Here is an 18,324-nt window from a genome sequence, read left to right as displayed (position 1 = left end):
TGAGAGGCTTGAGGGGTGGAGCCATGAAAGACTCGATAGGCGAAGCCGTGAGAGACTTGAGGGGTGGAGCCCTGAAAGACTCGAGAGGAGAAGCCCTGAGAGGCTTGGAAGGAGGGGGAGCCCTGAAAGGCTTGAGAGGCGGAGCTCTGGGAGGCTCGAGGGGTAGAGCTATGGGAGGCTCGAGAGACTTGAAAGGCAGAACCCTGGGGGGCTTGGGAGGTAGAGCTCTGGGAGGCTTGGGAACAGGGGATGTGGCCATGGGGACGTGGCCATGGGGATGGTCGAGGCTACAGGCGCTGGCTCTGGGGCGGTCGAGGCTACAGGCGCTGGCTCGCTGACCGTGGCAGACATGGGCGCTGGCTCGTTGGCCGTGGCGGGCATGGACGCTGGCTCGTTGGCCGTGGCGGGCATGGGCGCTGGCTCGTTGGCCGTGGCGGGCATGGGCGCTGGCTCGTTGGCCGTGGCGGGCATGGGCGCTGGCTCGTTGGCCGTGGCGGGCATGGGCGTTGACTCGCTGGCCGTGCCAGGCTTCGAGGCTGGGGCCGTGCCAGGCCTTGGGAATGGGGTCGTGTCGGGCTTCGGGACTGGGGCCGTGACGGGCTTCGGGACTGGGGCCGTGTCAGGCTTCGGGACTAGGGCCGTGTCAGGCTTCGGGACTAGGGCCGTGTAAGGCTTCGGGATTGGGCCGTGTCAGGCTTCGGGACTAGGGCTGTGTAAGGCTTCGGGACTAGGGCCGTGACAGGCTTCGGGACTGGGGCCGTGACTGGCTTCGGGACTGGGGCTGTGACAGGCCTCGGGACTGGGGCCATGTCAGGCTTCGGGACTAGGGCCGTGTAAGGCTTCGGGACTAGGGCCATGTAAGGCTTCGGGACTAGGGCCGTGTCAGGCTTCGGGGCTAGGGCCGTGTCAGGCTTCGGGACTAGGGCCGTGTAAGGCTTCGGGACGGGGGCTGTGTAAGGCTTCGGGACGGGGGCCGTGTAAGGCTTTGAGACGGGGGCCGTGGTAGGCTTCGAGACGGGGGCCGTGGTGTGGAACGCTGGTTCAGTTTCTGCCTCCCCCACAGTAAACGAGGAACCAGTGTACAGTAGGGCGAGGTCAATAAACTGAGCCAGGTTGAGAGAGCAGCGACCACCAGGCATGAATGATGAGGCTGGCTCATTCAGTCCATATTGAAAAATGTCTTTTAGAGCCACCTCATCAAAATTCACCTGGTTAGCCAGGGCACAAAAATCCACAACATAAGCCTCTAAGGGTTGGCTCCCCTGGCGCAAAACCAAGAGTCGGGCCGCTGGCTCCATAATGTCAAGGACGGGTTATGAGTTACACAACCGCTGCCTTGCACGAAAAACTCTTGGTAAGCACCGAAGAGCCGTCAAACCTCTCAGGGGTTGAAGGCTCACGGCACTCCGAAATGCATAAACGGGCTCAGGGGCAGACACAGGTGAAACAGGGTGAAATAAATCAGAAATAGTGCATACCTGCTGCCCCTGGGCCGTGAGCGCGTGGTCATCTCTCCAAACAGTAGCTCCTCGCGCTGAATGTGACGTGTACCTCCGCTCTAGTGAGCTGCGCGAATCCTCAGCGCGGGGAGCTACTGTATTACGCGTATTGTGACTGTCTACGGTGAGGTTGGTTATTTTGTAACCCGCACACACACACACACAAGATGAGACAGTCACAATGTCGGAGGAAACTGCTTTTATTTAATAGCAGTGCAGGCAAAAGTACAAACAGGGTAAATCCAGAGAAGAGTTGTCGAGGGAAGCATAGGGTCAAAAGCCGGGGAATCAAAGTGGAGTAAAGGGGCAAATCCGGGAGAGAGTGGTCAACGAGAGTGGGGGGTCGAAGCCGGGAAACAGGATCAGAGTAACTAGCCGGGACTAGTGGGGAGCAAAAGACAGGGGAACAAGGGGAGCTGGCAAGCTAAGAGAAGGACAAGAGGAGTTCAAAACTAGACAGGCAGTGATATATATAGGGGAAAGTGCAGGTGTAAACAATGAAAGGTGATGAGACGAGTACAGGTGAAACTAATGTGGAGATTGAGACGAGTGCAGGTGTACATAATGTTCTGGCGATAGGAGAGTGGGCATGCGAGCCCGAGGAGGGAGACCTGCTAACGAGCATGAGAGCTCGTAGGAGCAAAACGAGCGTGCGAGCTCGAGGGAGCAAAACGAGCGTGCGAGCTCGAGGGAGCAAAACGAGCGTGCGAGCTCGAGGGGGCGGAACGAGCGTACGAGCTCGAGGGAGCTAAACGAGCGTGCAAGCTCGAGGGAGCAAAAGGAGCGTGCGAGCTCGAGGGGGCGGAACGAGCGTGGAAGCTCGAGGGGGCGGAGCGAGGGAGCGGGGTTCGTGACACTAGGGCACCAAGTGAGCCATAATCAGCACTGGTGTCCCTTCAAATTAATAGGTACATGACGGCCCTGGTTTCATGAGTGAATGAAATACAGGAGGCTCCCGAAATTGCGATGGTTGACATTTTGATAACAAGAAACATCAGTGAAAACAGTTTTACATTTTAAAGCCGATATATACATCAGATTCAAACCTACGGCACATGCTACGCGTAGCTATGTCTTTTACAGCTTAGCCTGAAATCCATCTATCCAAAATTATAACAAAGTGTCGTAGACAACAACACCTGTGGTTGGTCAGTTTTTTAACCTATGGTAGCGGCGCAATTTCTCCAGAATTATTTTAAGATCCATGTCTCATCTCAACTGATCAGTGATCGCGTCACCTTGTATTTGAACTCCTTTTGTTTTTCGGGAGCAACCGCTGTTTTTATATTCTGTTTATGTTTCATGAATTTACAAGTGAATATGTGATAAAAAGACGCATCTGTTTACAACTTTTAAACTCTGTGATTTTTTCCTGGGCTTTTACACGATATACAGTAAATTAAGTATGTGAGTGACACAATATTTGTTGTATCCTACTCGAGAACTTTCTGATCAGTATGATGTTTTGACTGTACGTTTGACACTATGGTGTACAATAAAATAAGGATATTTCATAAGTTATGAAAACACTTCTAATTTGTGAGAAAATTCAAATGCAACTCGTGGTGAGCAGGGCTGAGCCGAGCAGAGCATTTCAGTGAGGGGAGGCGGGAATATTTCAGGAGAAGAGACAGCGGCACGAGATGCACGTAACTTCTTGTGTGTGTTTTATGATATTACGTAGCTGACTGAAAAGCAGGGTATGTTTTTATTTCTTTATACACATAAAAGTGTTATTAAATAGCTATGTGTTTGTCAAGCTGGTCCCAGCTTCCTCCTTTGCCATCATTCATTGTTACACTGGTGCCGAAACCTGGGAAGGAGGAAGGATGCAGCGTCCAAGGAGTCCTCGCCGCTGACTAGGGGTCGTGACACAAAGGGAGCGTTCGATCCGGTGGAGCTGGTGCTCCGCGTCAAACGGCAACTGGAAGGAATTGACGGAAGCAGGACAGCGGGCCAAGGACCACTCGATGGCGAGCTCCTCTCTCTCCTCTCCCTCTCCCCTATCTGCTTTCGCCCAGTTCCCCCTCCCAGGCACCGGTGAGACCTGTCGATGCTCCCTCCATATAAATGTGTGGTGGGGGGGGATCCCTGACCTGAGTTCAGCGATAAGGGTAAGTGGTGAGCAGGGTGGAGATGAGCGGCGTCTGGGCAGATGAGTGGCGAATGACTTCCACCTGCGTGCCACACCGGCCTCGCGTTACAGCGGCAGACAAGAGAGAGATGCACGTAACTTGTTCGTGTTCTTGTGTGTGTTTTATGATTTGACATAGCCGGCTGAAAAGCAGTAAGTGTTTTGTTTCTTTATACACTAGAAAGTATTATTTAATGTGATTATTAAATGAATTCTACAATAATTTAACACATATTTTGAATCCACGAATGTCATTGCTTTTGTTTATTTATGACATGGTTTATTTTAGAAATTAAGACATTTTCTCTCAATGCACTAGCATTTTGGCTGTGTACCTCACAGAACAATGCAAATACACCAACACTATACATGGTAAACCACCATGTTGGCCCCTATGCGAAGCTTAAGTTGTAGGTTCGGTGCGGAAGTATAAATCAGCCTTTAGACATTAGCTAATTTTGATTAAATAAATATAACCAACCAATTTCATAATTTTAATGAAAAAAACAAATTTTACAAAAATTCTATAAATATTATAAAAATAAAATAAAATGATATATATATATATATATATATATATATATATATATATATATATATATATATATATATATATATATATTTAAGCAATATCACACAAGCAAGAGTGCGATATGGCCCTATATCAGCACTGCTGTGATTCGGCCACAGGCACCAGGCCACAGTGTTAATGTTTAACAAAACAATACATGTATTTTCTTTATTAAAAATTGCTTAAACTGTAATAATAAATAATAGGGTGTGCCCAGAAGTACATGCAAAACCCATCATATTTGATTATATTTTGTTTGAAATATTAATGTTTTGTTATGTACATATGCAACCACAGCCTTTTTACCATAAATGTAAAAGGAATAGTTTTTTTTTGTTGTTGTTTTTTTAAACAGTGATGTGAGAAACAATCTTGACACATACTTCACCTCAGATAAACTGTCAGTGTCTAAAGGAGAGTGATGTCACTGCTTTAACAGCTAGTTGATCAGTTCAGTTCATGGTATGTGGATTTTTTTTGGATTGTCATTCTCATAAATAACCAAACTCTGTGTGTACAGAATGGAATTAAGCACTCTCAGGAGAAGCTGTGTGTACGTAGCCATATACTAACACATACAAAGACATCACTACAATGAGATTACAATAGTACCTGAAGCCCATAATCTTGTAGGCGTCAGGCAGATAGCAGCGAGTGTTCTCCATCTGAGCGGGGTCCGAGTCACAGATCTTGTCATCTGTGCGGCCATAATTGGCGAGCTCGATCATAATGACATCCGTGCCTGGGCAGCGCAGTTCAATAGGATAGCCCTCACATGACAACTCTCGACGCACCACAGCCATAGGCACCGGAGCACGACTTAAAACTGCAGAGAAAGAGAAAGAGTGACAAAAATATTATTTTGGTTTTCTTATTATTACACGATTACAACAGACTATAAAAAATCTAAATGTTCTCCAGCTTTCTTCGATGCACATGCTCTCTCATATAAGATTGAATTTTTTTTTTGTAAGAGCTAATAATAAAAGCTGTGTGTGTGTGTTTTGGTGGGGAGGGGGTGTTTGGTTTACATATCTATACTTTTTGGAGCAGTGTTAATAAAGTCGTAATATTTGGCCCCTGGATTTCCTTTTCAGGGGTATATTTTTTTTACTTTTATAGGGGAATATTTAATTTTACTAATATAAACATTTTTACTGTCTCATTCTTTTATGTCTAATACATCAATTTAATCAATTAACATAAATTCTCAAACTAAATAATTGTATTCAATATTTATTACCAATTACCCATCAAATTAAATCAACATCAATTATTTTATGCAATGATACATATTACTAGGCCTAGAATTGCATGTTAAAACTATATTAGGGTCTTTACTGTGCAATATTCTCTGGCATTACGCATTTGCATGTCTGTTATGTAAATAAATATTTACTTGTATTGTTACAATGCACTATATTACAGAGCCCCTTAGAGTACAGAGTGGGAAATTTTTTCTGAAATAGCAGTTCCATCGCAATAATGATATGGTTTTACAACAGTAACCTTATTTTTACCTTGATATTCGTAGTAAAATCATATCAATAATACCGGAAAATTAAAACTATGGTGATAAAAATCATAATGTTTTCTGCCAAATCTATGGTTACTACAGTCTACAATCATGGTAGCACTTTATTATAAGGTGATATTTGTTAGTAAATGCATTACGTATCATTAACTAACAATGAACAAAATATTTTTACAATATTTATTATCTTTGTTAATGCTAATTAATAAAAACACAATTGTTAATTGTTAGTCCATGTTAGTTCATAGTGAATTAACTGATGTTAACATATACAAATTTAGATTTTAAAAATGTTTATGTAAAAATCAACATTAACCAAGATTAATACATGTTGTAAAAGTATTATTAATTGTCAGTTCATGTTAACTAATGTTGTTATCTAATGTTATGGTTAATGGTATGTTTAGGCATCTAAATTGTCACCACAACATTACTATAATAAAACCATTGTAAAACTATGCTATTAGCATATTAAAACCATAATACCTACAACATTTAGATTTTTATTACCATAGTTTTTGTTTTCCTGTATTATCACTATTGTTTCAATACACATATCATGGTTAAAATATGGTTACTATGGTAAAACCATGGTACATTTATTGTGAGGGCATGCAAAACTTTTTCAGAAAACAAATTCCCGCCCTGTCCTCTAAGGGGCTCCGTACTATCCCCAATTTGCACGCACCTGTACATAGGTTTACTTTTTCGCTTTTCCTGTTTACTCTGTTAACTCTTAATATTTTTGGTCTATATAATATATTTAGGTGCTCAGAGCTCCTGTTTCCAAAACAAATCCCTTTTATGTGTGAGCACACTTGGCCAATAAAGCTCTTTCTGATTCTTAAATCAGGTGCTACAAATAAAAAATTAAGAACTGAATATTTATTTGCCTGCACATTGTGGGTAGGTTCAGGGTGTCTAGAAATTATAATAAGCTATATAAACAACAGAAGTCAATGTTGTGTATCCATTCATATAGTTGCATATAAAAGTGTGTGTGTGTGTGTGTGTGTGTGTGTGTGTGTGTGTGTGTGTGTGTGAGCGTGTATTTATCACTTTGTGGGGACCAAATGTCCCCATAAGGATAGTAAAACCCGAAATTTTTGACCTTGTGGGGACATTTTGTCGGTCCCCATGAAGAAAACAGCTTATAAATCATACTAAATTATGTTTTTTGAAAATGTAAAAATGCAGAAAGTTTTCTGTGAGGTTTAGGTGTAGGGGTAGGGTTAGGTTTAGGGGATAGAATATATAGTTTGTACAGTATAAAAAACATTATGTCTATGGAAAGTCCCCATAAAACATGGAAACACTACGTGTGTGTGTGTGTGTGTGTGTGTGTGTGTGTGTGTGTGTGTGTGTGTGTGTGTGTGTGTGTGTGTGTTTGAGAGAGAAGGCAAGTACAAAGAGGAATACAGGACACAAAATACCTCACCAGAAGAAAACGATTCTTTTTTATAGGATATAAAGATCTCACAAAAAGTCCCATCTATCGCGTGATCAGGGCCTGAGTAATAATCTCTCTTTAAATTACACCCATTCACACTTAAATCAAAAATTACATTCTTTACCGCCACTCCTTTCCTGTTACCCTAGCAACGCACTTCTTTACTTGCATGACGTATAGCCATAGACACACACCAACCCAACAAACACCACTGTAGTGCCTCAGACAAAGACACACATATGCTCTTATGAAATGAATCTAAAGGATTTGAATGACACTTGACTGTCTGCATGAGTTAATTTCATATTCCGCTGCTGTCTCTGATTAGCGAGAAGAGGAGAACAAATAAATCATAGGGGTGAAACAACATCATCCAATCAAGATTCAGGATTATACTGTCGTCACTGTAATCATTTATGTTGTGAATAAACTGACAAGCACACACACACACACACACAAGGTACTGACAGCACCAGAACACTTCTTATCCGAACAGAACGCAAAGCCCAACAGAAATGACTATGTGCATAAGTGTGTGGGCAGGGCTGAATGTATGGAACAGAAAGGGCTTATGGGTATAATGTGGTTTATTGGTTTAAATAGGATTGAGTGCAGCCAGGAAGGCTGCAGTCAGGTTGGAACTGCGTTTCAGTGCCCTTGAGACCAGTAGAAGGTGAGCGTTAGAGAAAAGAACCAATCGATGGCAATGAGAAAAAAGCAGAGCGGGTGAATGAATGTGTGTATTACAGAGATACAGAGAACGTCAATGAGAGACAGAAGAGAGAGGTGAGTGTTGAAGGTGGTGAGAAGGACACTGAGTGATTGTTAAAGGAACAGTTCAACCAAAAACTAAAATTCTGTCATTATTTAATAACCCTCAAATTGTTCAAAACCTGAATAACTTACTTTCTTCCGTGAAAAAAAAGACAGATTTTTGGTTAATATCTTGGCTGCACTTTTCCTTACAATGAAAGTGAATGAGTTCTAGGGTTGTCAAGCTCCAAAATGACAAAAAAAAGCACAAAATAATGTCATAAAAATATTAAATGTGTGCTATATCTTCAGAAGCCATGTGATAGCTATGTGTGTGAAACAGAAATGTAAGTCATTGTTCACTGAAACTCTTGATGCAATGGCTGATTCATAAAAACATTTTTTTTTAGATGAATCGGTTGATCCAATTCACATAACTATTCTGAATGATGATGGTGTAAACTAGTGAAATGCAGCGCAACCAAAGTGAGATGCTCTTAAAGAACCCTCTGACTCATGAGAACCTAGACCAACATTTAATAGCTCAGATGGATGTAGGCCAATAACAGGGTTATGTTCAATATTATGGAAATAAACAAAATATATTTTTTTACTTTTATGCCACTTTATGCTTACTGTTCACTCTATTGTCTGCTGCCACATATGTATATTATGTAATCTGAATTATTATATTTACAATATAGTATATTTCTAATTGTTTTAATTATTATACAAAAGTATCTTTATTTGGGGGCCTTTCTCATAAATATTGATATATGAGGTTAATTAGATCAATTAAATTGACAGATCATGTTATTCATTTGATTAAAAAAATGTAATTGTTTGACAACCCAATTATATACAGATATATATATATACATATATATATATATATATATATATCTGCTCACCTAAAGGATTATTAGGAACACCTGTTCAATTGCTCATTAATGCAATTATCTAATCAACCAATCACATGGCAGTTGCTTCAATAAATTTAGGGGTGTGGTCCTGGTCAAGACAATCTCCTGAACTCCAAACTGAATGTCAGAATGGGAAAGAAAGGTGATTTAAGCAATTTTGAGCGTGGCATGGTTGTTGGTGCCAGACGGGCCGGTCTGAGTATTTCACAATCTGCTCAGTTACTGGGATTTTCACGCACAACCATTTCTAGGGTTTACAAAGAATGGTGTGAAAAGGGAAAAACATCCAGTATGTGGCAGTCCTGTGGGCGAAAATGCCTTGTTGATGCTAGAGGTCAGAGGAGAATGGGCCGACTGATTCAAGCTGATAGAAGAGCAACTTTGCCTGAAATAACCACTCGTTACAACCGAGGTATGCAGCAAAGCATTTGTGAAGCCACAACACGCACAACCTTGAGGCGGATGGGCTACAACAGCAGAAGACCCCACCGGGTACCACTCATCTCCACTCCAAATAGGAAAAAGAGGCTACAATTTGCAAGAGCTCACCAAAATTGGACAGTTGAAGACTGGAAAAATGTTGCCTGGTCAGATGAGTCTCGATTTCTGTTGAGACATTTAGATGGTAGAGTCAGAATTTGGCGTAAACAGAATGAGAACATGGATCCATCATGCCTTGTTACCACTGTGCAGGCTGCTGGTGGTGGAGTAATGGTGTGGGGGATGTTTTCTTGGCACACTTTAGGCCCCTTAGTGATAATTGGGCATCGTTTAAATGCCACGGCCTACCTGAGCATTGTTTCTGACCATGTCCATCCCTTTATGGCCACCATATACCCATCCTCTGATGGCTACTTCCAGCAGGATAATGCACCATGTCACAAAGCTCGAATCATTTCAAATTGGTTTCTTGAACATGACAATGAGTTCACTGTACTAAAATGGCCCCCACAGTCACTAGATCTCAACCCAATAGAGCATCTTTGGGATGTGGTGGAACGGGAGCTTCGTGCCCTGGATGTGCATCCCACAAATCTCCATCAACTGCAAGATGCTATCCTATCAATATGGGCCAACATTTCTAAAGAATGCTTTCAGCACCTTGTTGAATCAATGCCACGTAGAATTAAGGCAGTTCTGAAGGCGAAAGGGGGTCAAACACAGTATTAGTATGGTGTTCCTAATAATCCTTTAGGTGAGTGTATATATACACACATACACACACACACACACACACAGACACACAGACACAGACACACAAACACATTTATTTCAGCTTTAATTGATTTCATCACATTCACAGTAGGTCAGAAGTTTACACATACTTTGTTAGTATTTGGTAGCATTGCCTTTAAACTGTTTAACTTGGGTCAAACATTTTGGGTAGCCTTCCACAAGCTTCTCACAATAAGTTGCTGGAATTTTGGCACATTCCTCCAGACTGAATGTCTAGGTTACGAATGTAACCTCCGTTCCCTGATGGAGGGAACGAGACGTTGTGTCAGAGAAGCGACACTAGGGGTCTCTCTTGAGCACCAAATATACCTCTGATCTATGAAAAAAGGCCAATGAGAAGTTGGCAGTCAGTATTTGCATACCCCGCCTCCGGACATACGGGTACAAAGGTGAGGCAAATACTAGAGTTCATTCAGGATTTTTCTGAGGAGCCGGAAATGGTTCTGGCCACTACAGCGGTTTGGCTCAGCAACGTGGCTGGGAAGACACAACGTCTCGTTCCCTCCATCAGGGAACGGAGGTTACATTCGTAGCCTAGACGTTCCCCGTCTGTCGCTCTCTTCGACGTTGTGTCGGAGAAGCGACACTAGGGGTCCAATTTAAATCCGCCATGCGCTGAGCCGTGTACGTGTTCTGCTAACACAGGAGCAGGCAGGTATTTCTTACGTGCCAAATGACCGGCTGTGTTAGACTGCACGTACCCTTCCCCAATGCCCCAAAAAAGACATCAGAATCCTTCTGGTTACACTAGACAGGGGAACAAGGCGACACTTGCCAACCTGGGAACGGGCCAAGCCTGGCCGGACCTCTTTTCTCTCTATGTTTCTCGCATAGAGCAATAAACAGCCGGGGCCCTTACATTCAGTAGAATTTGCAAGGGAGGGGCTGCCGCGAGGAACACCAGGCCCGGTTGGGCCAATAGGGAGCCACTAGTGTGACTTGTTCCTCATCCTCCCTGACCTTGCACAGCACCTGTGCAAGAAGGCTCACTGGGGGAAATGCATATTGCGTAGCCCCACGGGCCAGCTGTGTGCCAGCGCGTCTGCCCCAAGGGGGAGCCTCTGTTCGGGCGTACCAGAGCGGGCAATAGGAGGTCTCTCGGGAGGCAAGCAGGTCTACCTGGACTCTGCCGAATCGTTCCCAAATCAGCTGGACCGACTGGGGGTGAAGCCTCCACTCTCCACTGGGCAAGCGTTGTCGTGACTCCAAAGGAGGAGACGACGGGCGAGTCATGACATGTGGCAGGAGCGTACTCCGCCTTGGCGATTTATGTACGCTACCGCAGTGGTGCTGTCTGACCTGATTATGACATGTTTGTCTCGAATTAATGGGAGAAACTTCTGCAGGGCAAAGAAAACAATCAACAACTCTAGGCAACTGATATGCCAGCGCAGTGGGGCCCCTCTCCAAAGGCCCGCAGCTGCGTGTCCCTTTGCACACGGCACCCCACCCCAATCTGGAGGCGTCGGTAGTGACCAGGACGTGTCGGGACACCTGCTGCAGGGGCACTCCTGCCCGTATAAAGCAGAGGTCTGTCCAGGGTTTTAGTGTTTTTCGGCAGGCGAGGGTGATTGTCACATGGTGCGTGCCGTGGCGCCATGCTCGTCTCGGGAATCAAGTCTGACGCCAGTGCTGAAGCGGTCTCATATGCATCAACCCCAGATGCGTGGTTGCGGCGGAGGATGCTATATGCCCCAGGAGCCTCTGGAAGCGTTTTAGAGGGACCGTTGTGCCCGGCCTGAATTTGGCGAAGCATTTCAGCACTGACTGCGCAAGCTCATTGGTGAGACGTGCGGACATTGAGACTGAGTCTAACTCCATGCCGAGAAAGGAGATGCTCTGAACCGGGGTGAGCTTGCTCTTTTCTCGGTTGACCTGAAGCCCCAAGTGGCTGAGGTGCCTGAGCACCTGGTCTCTGTGAGCGCATAGTAACTCTCGGGAGTGGGCCAGTATGAGCCAGTCGTTGAGGTAATTGAGTATGCAGATGCCGGCTTCTCAGAGCGGGGCAAGAGCTGCCTCTGCGACTTTCGTGAAGACGCGAGGGGACAGAGACATGCCGAAGGGGAGGACTTTGTACTGGAATGCCTGGCCGTCGAACGCAAACTGTAGAAAGGGTCGGTGTCACGGCAAGATTGAGACGTGGAAGTACGCGTCCTTCAGGTCTAACGCTGCAAACCAATCTAGGTGCTGGACGCATGTCAAGATACACTTGTGCGTGAGCATTTTGAATGGGAGTTTGAGCAGCACTCGATTGAAAATTTGCAGGTCCAAGATCGGTCGTAAGCCGCCGCCTTTCTTGGGTACAATGAAGTAAGGGCTGTAGAAACCCTTCTTCATTTCGGTTGGAGGGACAGGCTTTATCGCGTCTTTGAGTAGAAGAGTAGTGATCTCCGTGCGCAGGAGTTTGGCGTGTTGGCCGTGCACTGCAGCAATGCGGACGCCCGCGAAGGGGGGCGGGGGCCTTGGCAAACTGAATTGCGTAACCGAGTGGGATGGTCCGGGACAGCCAGCGAGACGGGTTAGGAAGTGAGAGCCACGCATCCAATCTCCGTGCTAGGAGCACCAAAGGGACGAGTATTTTTGACGTACCCAGCGGGGCGAAGCAGGTAGTACGCCGTAGGCTCTGGTGCTGAGAAAAGACTTGAAGCACTTACCTTGCTCTGCACACCCGGCAGGGGGCGGGTTAGTGACTGAGGAGGAGGTCTTGTAATGGCGTCCTCTGGACTCGTCAGAACCGGCTGGCCGGGGGACAGTCGTGGGGCTGAAGGCAGGTCTGGGACCGCATCCAGCATGCCGGGACTGTTGAGATCTGGTGGCGTGAGAACGGCATTTGCGGGCCAGATGACCCAGAGACAAAAGGCAATAGCTCTTATATTGAGAATTTGTGTATCGCTCCCGGCCCTCCAACGGGGAACGGAGTGGTCTTACCATCTCCGTAGCTAACGTCTTGAGCTCTGGGTCTTCCGTCTCAGGAGCGTCTGGGAGCCTTCCGGGTCCATAGGGGTCCGTGAGACGGGGGCGTCTACTTCCTGCGGAGCGCTCAACGCATGGCTGAGAGCAGGGCCCAGGTTGAGGCGGAGCAGCTTGTTGTTACATCACAGGGGGACGCCCTCTTCGAGCAGATGGGGCATGGCCCAAGGCGGCAGGCTTGCGGTGGAGCAGGATCTGAGAGATCGCCTCCGTCTGTTTCTTCACCGCGGAGAACTGTTGGGTAAAGTCCTCGATGGTTTAGCCGAAGAGGCGGAACCTGGAGACTGGGCGTCGAGAAAGCGACTACCTTGTCGGTCTCACGCATCTCGACCAGGTTCGTCCATAGGTGTCGTTCCTGGACCACGAGGGTGGCCATCGTCTGGCCGAGTGACTGGATTTTCCGGTCCAGCTTCACGCTCGCGAGGAAAGCATAGCGGACCTCTGTGCATCAGGCTCAGACTGGGCGCGCAGACCCGAATGTGGCGGCGCAGACGAGCCATCAACATCAGATGCTCAATGCTGCCTCAGCTATGTTCTCACACTGAGAACATAACCCATTGGAGAGAAATCGATCATCCCGAGCTCAGACGGAAGCCAGCAAGCGTGCTGGGGAGGCGGGTGGTTCGCGGGGATTTACCCGGCGAACACAGCCCATCATTGTCCCCAAATCGCCTTCATCGCCCGCGCCACCTGTCCCAATCCCGTGGGAAAGAGGCGAGGCACGTGGGGCAGCTGAAGTGGCTTTCTCTCATGACAAAAGAAAGCCTGCGACCGCAATGCTGTCATGGCTATGTTCTCGCCCTGAAAACATAGACCATTCATAAAAACGCTGCCTTGGGAGAAATCAACCGCATCCAGAAACTACACAGAGGCGGAAACATGTCTTTAAAAAGAAGCGTCCTGAAAAGGACGTTCAGCGCCGCTGTGTATTGCTCTTTTAGAGACAATCACTCTTTTAAGTCTCTTAGAGTTTGGGTTTCTGCACTGTTGAAGCACCTAGGGGCAATTTGCACTGCAGTGCAAGAAGGAGAAATCGGTGCTGTAATGCGCCCTCAATCCAACAGCATGCAGAGCGTCAGAGGAATACTGGAACTGGTGTGATTTCACACGAACAGCATGCACAACCATCGGCTCCGAAGAAAGTTTCTGAATGAACTCTAGTATTTGCCTCACCTTTGTACCCGTATGTCCGGGGGCGGGGTATGCAAATACTGACTGCCAACTTCTCATTGGCCTTTTTTCATAGATATAGGGGCAGAGGTATATTCGGTGCTCAAGAGAGACCCCTAGTGTCGCTTCTCCGACACAACGTCGAAGAGAGCGACAGACGGGGAACTGGTGTAACTGTGTCAGGTTTGCAGGCCTCCTTGTTCACACGTGCTTTTTCAGTTCTGCCCACAAATTTTCTATTGGATTGAGGTCAGGGCTTTGTGATGGCCACTCCAACACCTTGACTTTGTTGTCCTTAAGCCAATTTTCCATAACTTTGGAGGTATGCTTGGGGTCTGTGGCAGGGCGGAGGGCAGGCCGGGTCGTGATCCTACGCACCCGGTCCCGTATTAGGCTAATGAAGCCTCCGAGGTATAAAGGAATGTGGCAGGGCGACAGTGAGAGAGAGAGGAGAGAGAGATGAAAAAACAAAACTCTTACTCGCCAGTTCTCCGATACGCCGCAGCTTGTTCCTCGGTCACTCCTCCACCCTCTATCGGACAACAGCCGCGCCTCTCCGGGCGGATCTGAGGCAGTCCTCCAGCCCCTGGCGGACGGAACACCCCGCCGCATTATCGGGGAACAGAAGGGGTCTCCCCCTCCCCTGGCAGCGGTTCTTCAGGCGGTCGGCAGTGAGCCCCTCCCCGCTCGCGGTCGGCGGTCTTAAACCCTGCCGCGTTTCAGCGGCTGGTAGGGAACTCCTCCGTCCCTGGCAGCGGCCCTGACCGCTCCAGCCGGTCGGTTAGGAGCCCCTTCTCCCCTCGCGATCGGCGGCCATTATCCTCTTCAGTCGGTTGGGCTCCTCGTCCCCCGTCAGATGGCCGCAGCTGCTCCGTTGGGGTGGACGGTAGTGGTGAGAACTCTATTACGCCGTATCCCTCCTCCTTCCCGGGCTTCAGCACCAGTGTAAAGGGATCAATGGAAAGGAGGAGGCGAGAACCGGCTTTTCAATATAAATAATATTTTTAATGAGAAACTTAAAACAAAGACACAAAAACACACATGACGGACATGTCCGCTAACGTTCTCTCTCTCTCGCACGACACCCTGCAGTCGACCTTTATACCTCGGAGGCTTGATTAGCCTAATACGGGACCGGGTGCGTAGGATCACGACCTGGCCCCGCCCTCCGCCCTGCCACAGGGTCATTTTCCATTTGGAAGACCCAATGGTGACCAAGCTTTAACTTCCTGGCTGATGTCTTGAGATGTTGCTTTAATATATGCACATAATTTTCCTTCCTCATGATGCCATCTATTTTGTTAAGTGCACCAGTCCCTCCAGCAGCAAATCACCCCCACCACATGATGCTGCCACCCCAAGCTTCACTGTTCACTGTGAGATGGTGTTCTTCGTCTTGAAAGCCTCACCCTTTTTCCTCCAAACATAACAATGGTAATTATGGCCAAACAGTTACTATTTTGTTTCATTAGACCAGAAGACATTTCTCCAAAAAGTAAGATCTTTGTCCCCATGTGCACTTGCAAACTGTTGTCTGGCTTTTTTATGGTGGTTATGGATCAGTGGCTTCTCCCTTGCTGAGCAGCCTTTCAGGTTATGTTGATATAGGACTAATTTTACTGTGGATATAGATACTTGACTTCCTGTTTCCTCCAGCATCTTCACAAGGTTCTTTGCTGTTGTTCTGGTTTGATTTGCATTTTCACACCAAACTATGTTCAGCTCTTAGAGATAGAATGTGTCTCCTTCCTGAGTGGTATGATGGCTATATAGTCCATGGTGTTTATACTTGCATACTATTGTTTGGACAGACGAATGTGGTACCTTCAGGCATTTGGAAATTGGTCAGATATGCCCACAATGGGAATGGGCCGAACCTGCTGGTTCTTTTCTTTCTTCTCCCAGAGAAATAACTCACTTGATTCCAGCTGAAAGGGTAGGTGTCCTTGGAAAAAGACACAGAGGAGACCATTCCCTGTAATTGTGTGGAAATACATCACATGGTCTTACTGAGATTTGTCGAAAATGTTGCAAGTGGAGAAGTCCCAGTGATAGGTACTACACAGAAGGGACGGAGCCCAACAAGCACAGCGACCGGTGGCAGAGGGGACTCTGCCCAAGGGAAGACACAGGTCTACCATACCGTGGAAGGTAGACATACCATGGAAGGGTCTGCCTCCTCCCGGAGCAGTGCTTGTAGGTTCACCACCTGATCTTTAAAGAGGGTAGTGGGAACCTTGGGCACATAGCCCGGCCAGGGTCTCAGGATCACATGAGAGTATGCCGACCAAACTCTAGGCATGTTTCACTAACAGAGAATGCATATAGGGTTACCGACATGGAACCAACACATATGGAGGACCTATCCCAGTACAGGGGCTGACCTGAACATGGCATACTGACACAGTACTGGGTCGGGCATCGAATTCCTCCACCGAATTTGCTTTCCGCAGGTGCTGGGGGAGGAATCCATAGTTCACCGATCCCGGGAACTCACGTGGATGAAAAAGCACACGTCTTCCCCTCGATGAGTAAAGGTGCTTGTGTGGCAGTGGAACACCTGCCCAGCTGCCTGCATCCTTACCTGTTTGTACCTACCAACACATGTGACAAAACTGGCTCAACCCAGAGATAATAAAATCTATTGGGGGTTGCCCAGCCCACTGTTCTACAGATGTCTGTTAGAGAGGCACCGTTGGCCAAGGAGGATGCTATGCTCCTGGTAGTGTGCGCTCGGAGTCCCAAAAGGGACAGCGCACCCTGGGCCTTGTATGCCAACGCGATGGCGTCCACAATCCAGTGGGCAATCCTCTTTGTCCCCAAAACGGAGCGTCTAAAGTTCTCTGTGTAGTCCAAGTAGATACGCAACGTGCATACCAAACACAGCAATGACAAGGCTGGGACTGCCTGCTCCCAGAGCAGTGCTTGTAGGTTCACCAGCTGATCTTTATAGAGGGTAGAGGGAACCTTGGGCACATAGCCCGGCCATGGTCTCAAAATCACATGAGAGTACACCAGACAGAACTCTAGGCATGTTTCACTAACAGAGAATGCTTGCAGGTCACCAACCCACTTGATGGAGGTGAGCGCAGTCAGGACGGGCCGTCTTCAAGGAGAGGGCTTTCAGCTCAACTGACTCTAAGGGCTCCAAAGGGTCTCTCTGTAGGCCCAGCAGCACCACAGAGAGATCCCATGAGGGAACGAGGTGCGACCTGGGAGGATTCAACCTCCTGGCGCCTCTAAGGAACCTGATGATTAGGTTGTGCTTCCCCAAATACTTACTGTATACTGCGTCGGGGTGTGCCACTATAGTGGCAACTTACACCTTCAAGGTGGAGGGGGACAGTCTCCCCTCCAACCTCTCTTGCTGGAAGGAAAGCACTGACCCGACTGCAAAACTCTGTGGGTCTTCGGCTCGGGAAGGACACCAATTCACGAATAGGTGCCACTTCAACGTTTACAGTCGCCTGGTAGAAGGGCCTCTGGCCTGAGTGATAGTGTCTACCACCGTGGGTGGTAGGCCACTCAGATCTTCCGCGTCCTGTCCTAGTGGCAGACATTGAGGTTCCAGAGGTCTGGTTGCGGGTGCCAAATCGTGCCTTGTCCCTGAAAAAGAAGGTCCTTCCTCAGGGGAATTTGCCAGGGAGGGGCTGTCACGAGAAGTGTGAGTTCCGAGAACCAAGTCTGGGTGAGCCAGTAGGGTACTACCAACAAGACCTGTTCCTCATCCTCTCTGACCTTGCATAACGTCTGTGCAAGTAGGCTCACTGGGGGAAAACGCATACTTGCAAAGACCCCGGGGCCAGCTGGGTGCCAGTTCATCCTTGCCGTGGGGGGGCCTCGCACAGGGAATACCACAGCGGGCAGTGGGAGGGTTCCCGGGATGCAAACAGGTCTACCTGTGCCTCGTCGCATCAACACCAAATCAGTCGGACCACCTGGGGGTAGAGCCTCCACTCTCCCCTGCGCGTCACCTGCAGTGACAGCACATCTGCTGCGCGACTGAGTTTGCTAGAGATATGAGTGGCCCGCAGCGAATTGAGAAGCTGCTGGCTCCACGGGAGAAGATGGCAGGAGAGATGTG

At 47.4% G+C, this 18,324-nt stretch overlaps 1 protein-coding gene across 1 annotated transcript in view; it reads right to left on the bottom strand.

Moving 5' to 3' along the window:
• adgrl3.1 (adhesion G protein-coupled receptor L3.1) overlaps positions 1 to 18,324 on the bottom strand; it is a 207,760-nt gene that overhangs the window by 114,912 nt on the left and 74,524 nt on the right. The window contains exon 3 of the mRNA XM_052127560.1: positions 4,817 to 5,030. Within this exon, the coding sequence (XP_051983520.1) occupies positions 4,817 to 5,030 (214 nt within the window). The remainder of the gene's footprint in view (positions 1 to 4,816; positions 5,031 to 18,324) is intronic.

The sequence above is a fragment of the Xyrauchen texanus genome, chromosome 5 (genome assembly GCF_025860055.1).
Source record: "Xyrauchen texanus isolate HMW12.3.18 chromosome 5, RBS_HiC_50CHRs, whole genome shotgun sequence".
Lineage (NCBI taxonomy): Eukaryota > Metazoa > Chordata > Actinopteri > Cypriniformes > Catostomidae > Xyrauchen > Xyrauchen texanus.
The sequence above is the reverse complement of the archived record's forward strand: the minus strand, read 5'-3'. Positions and strand labels throughout refer to the sequence as shown.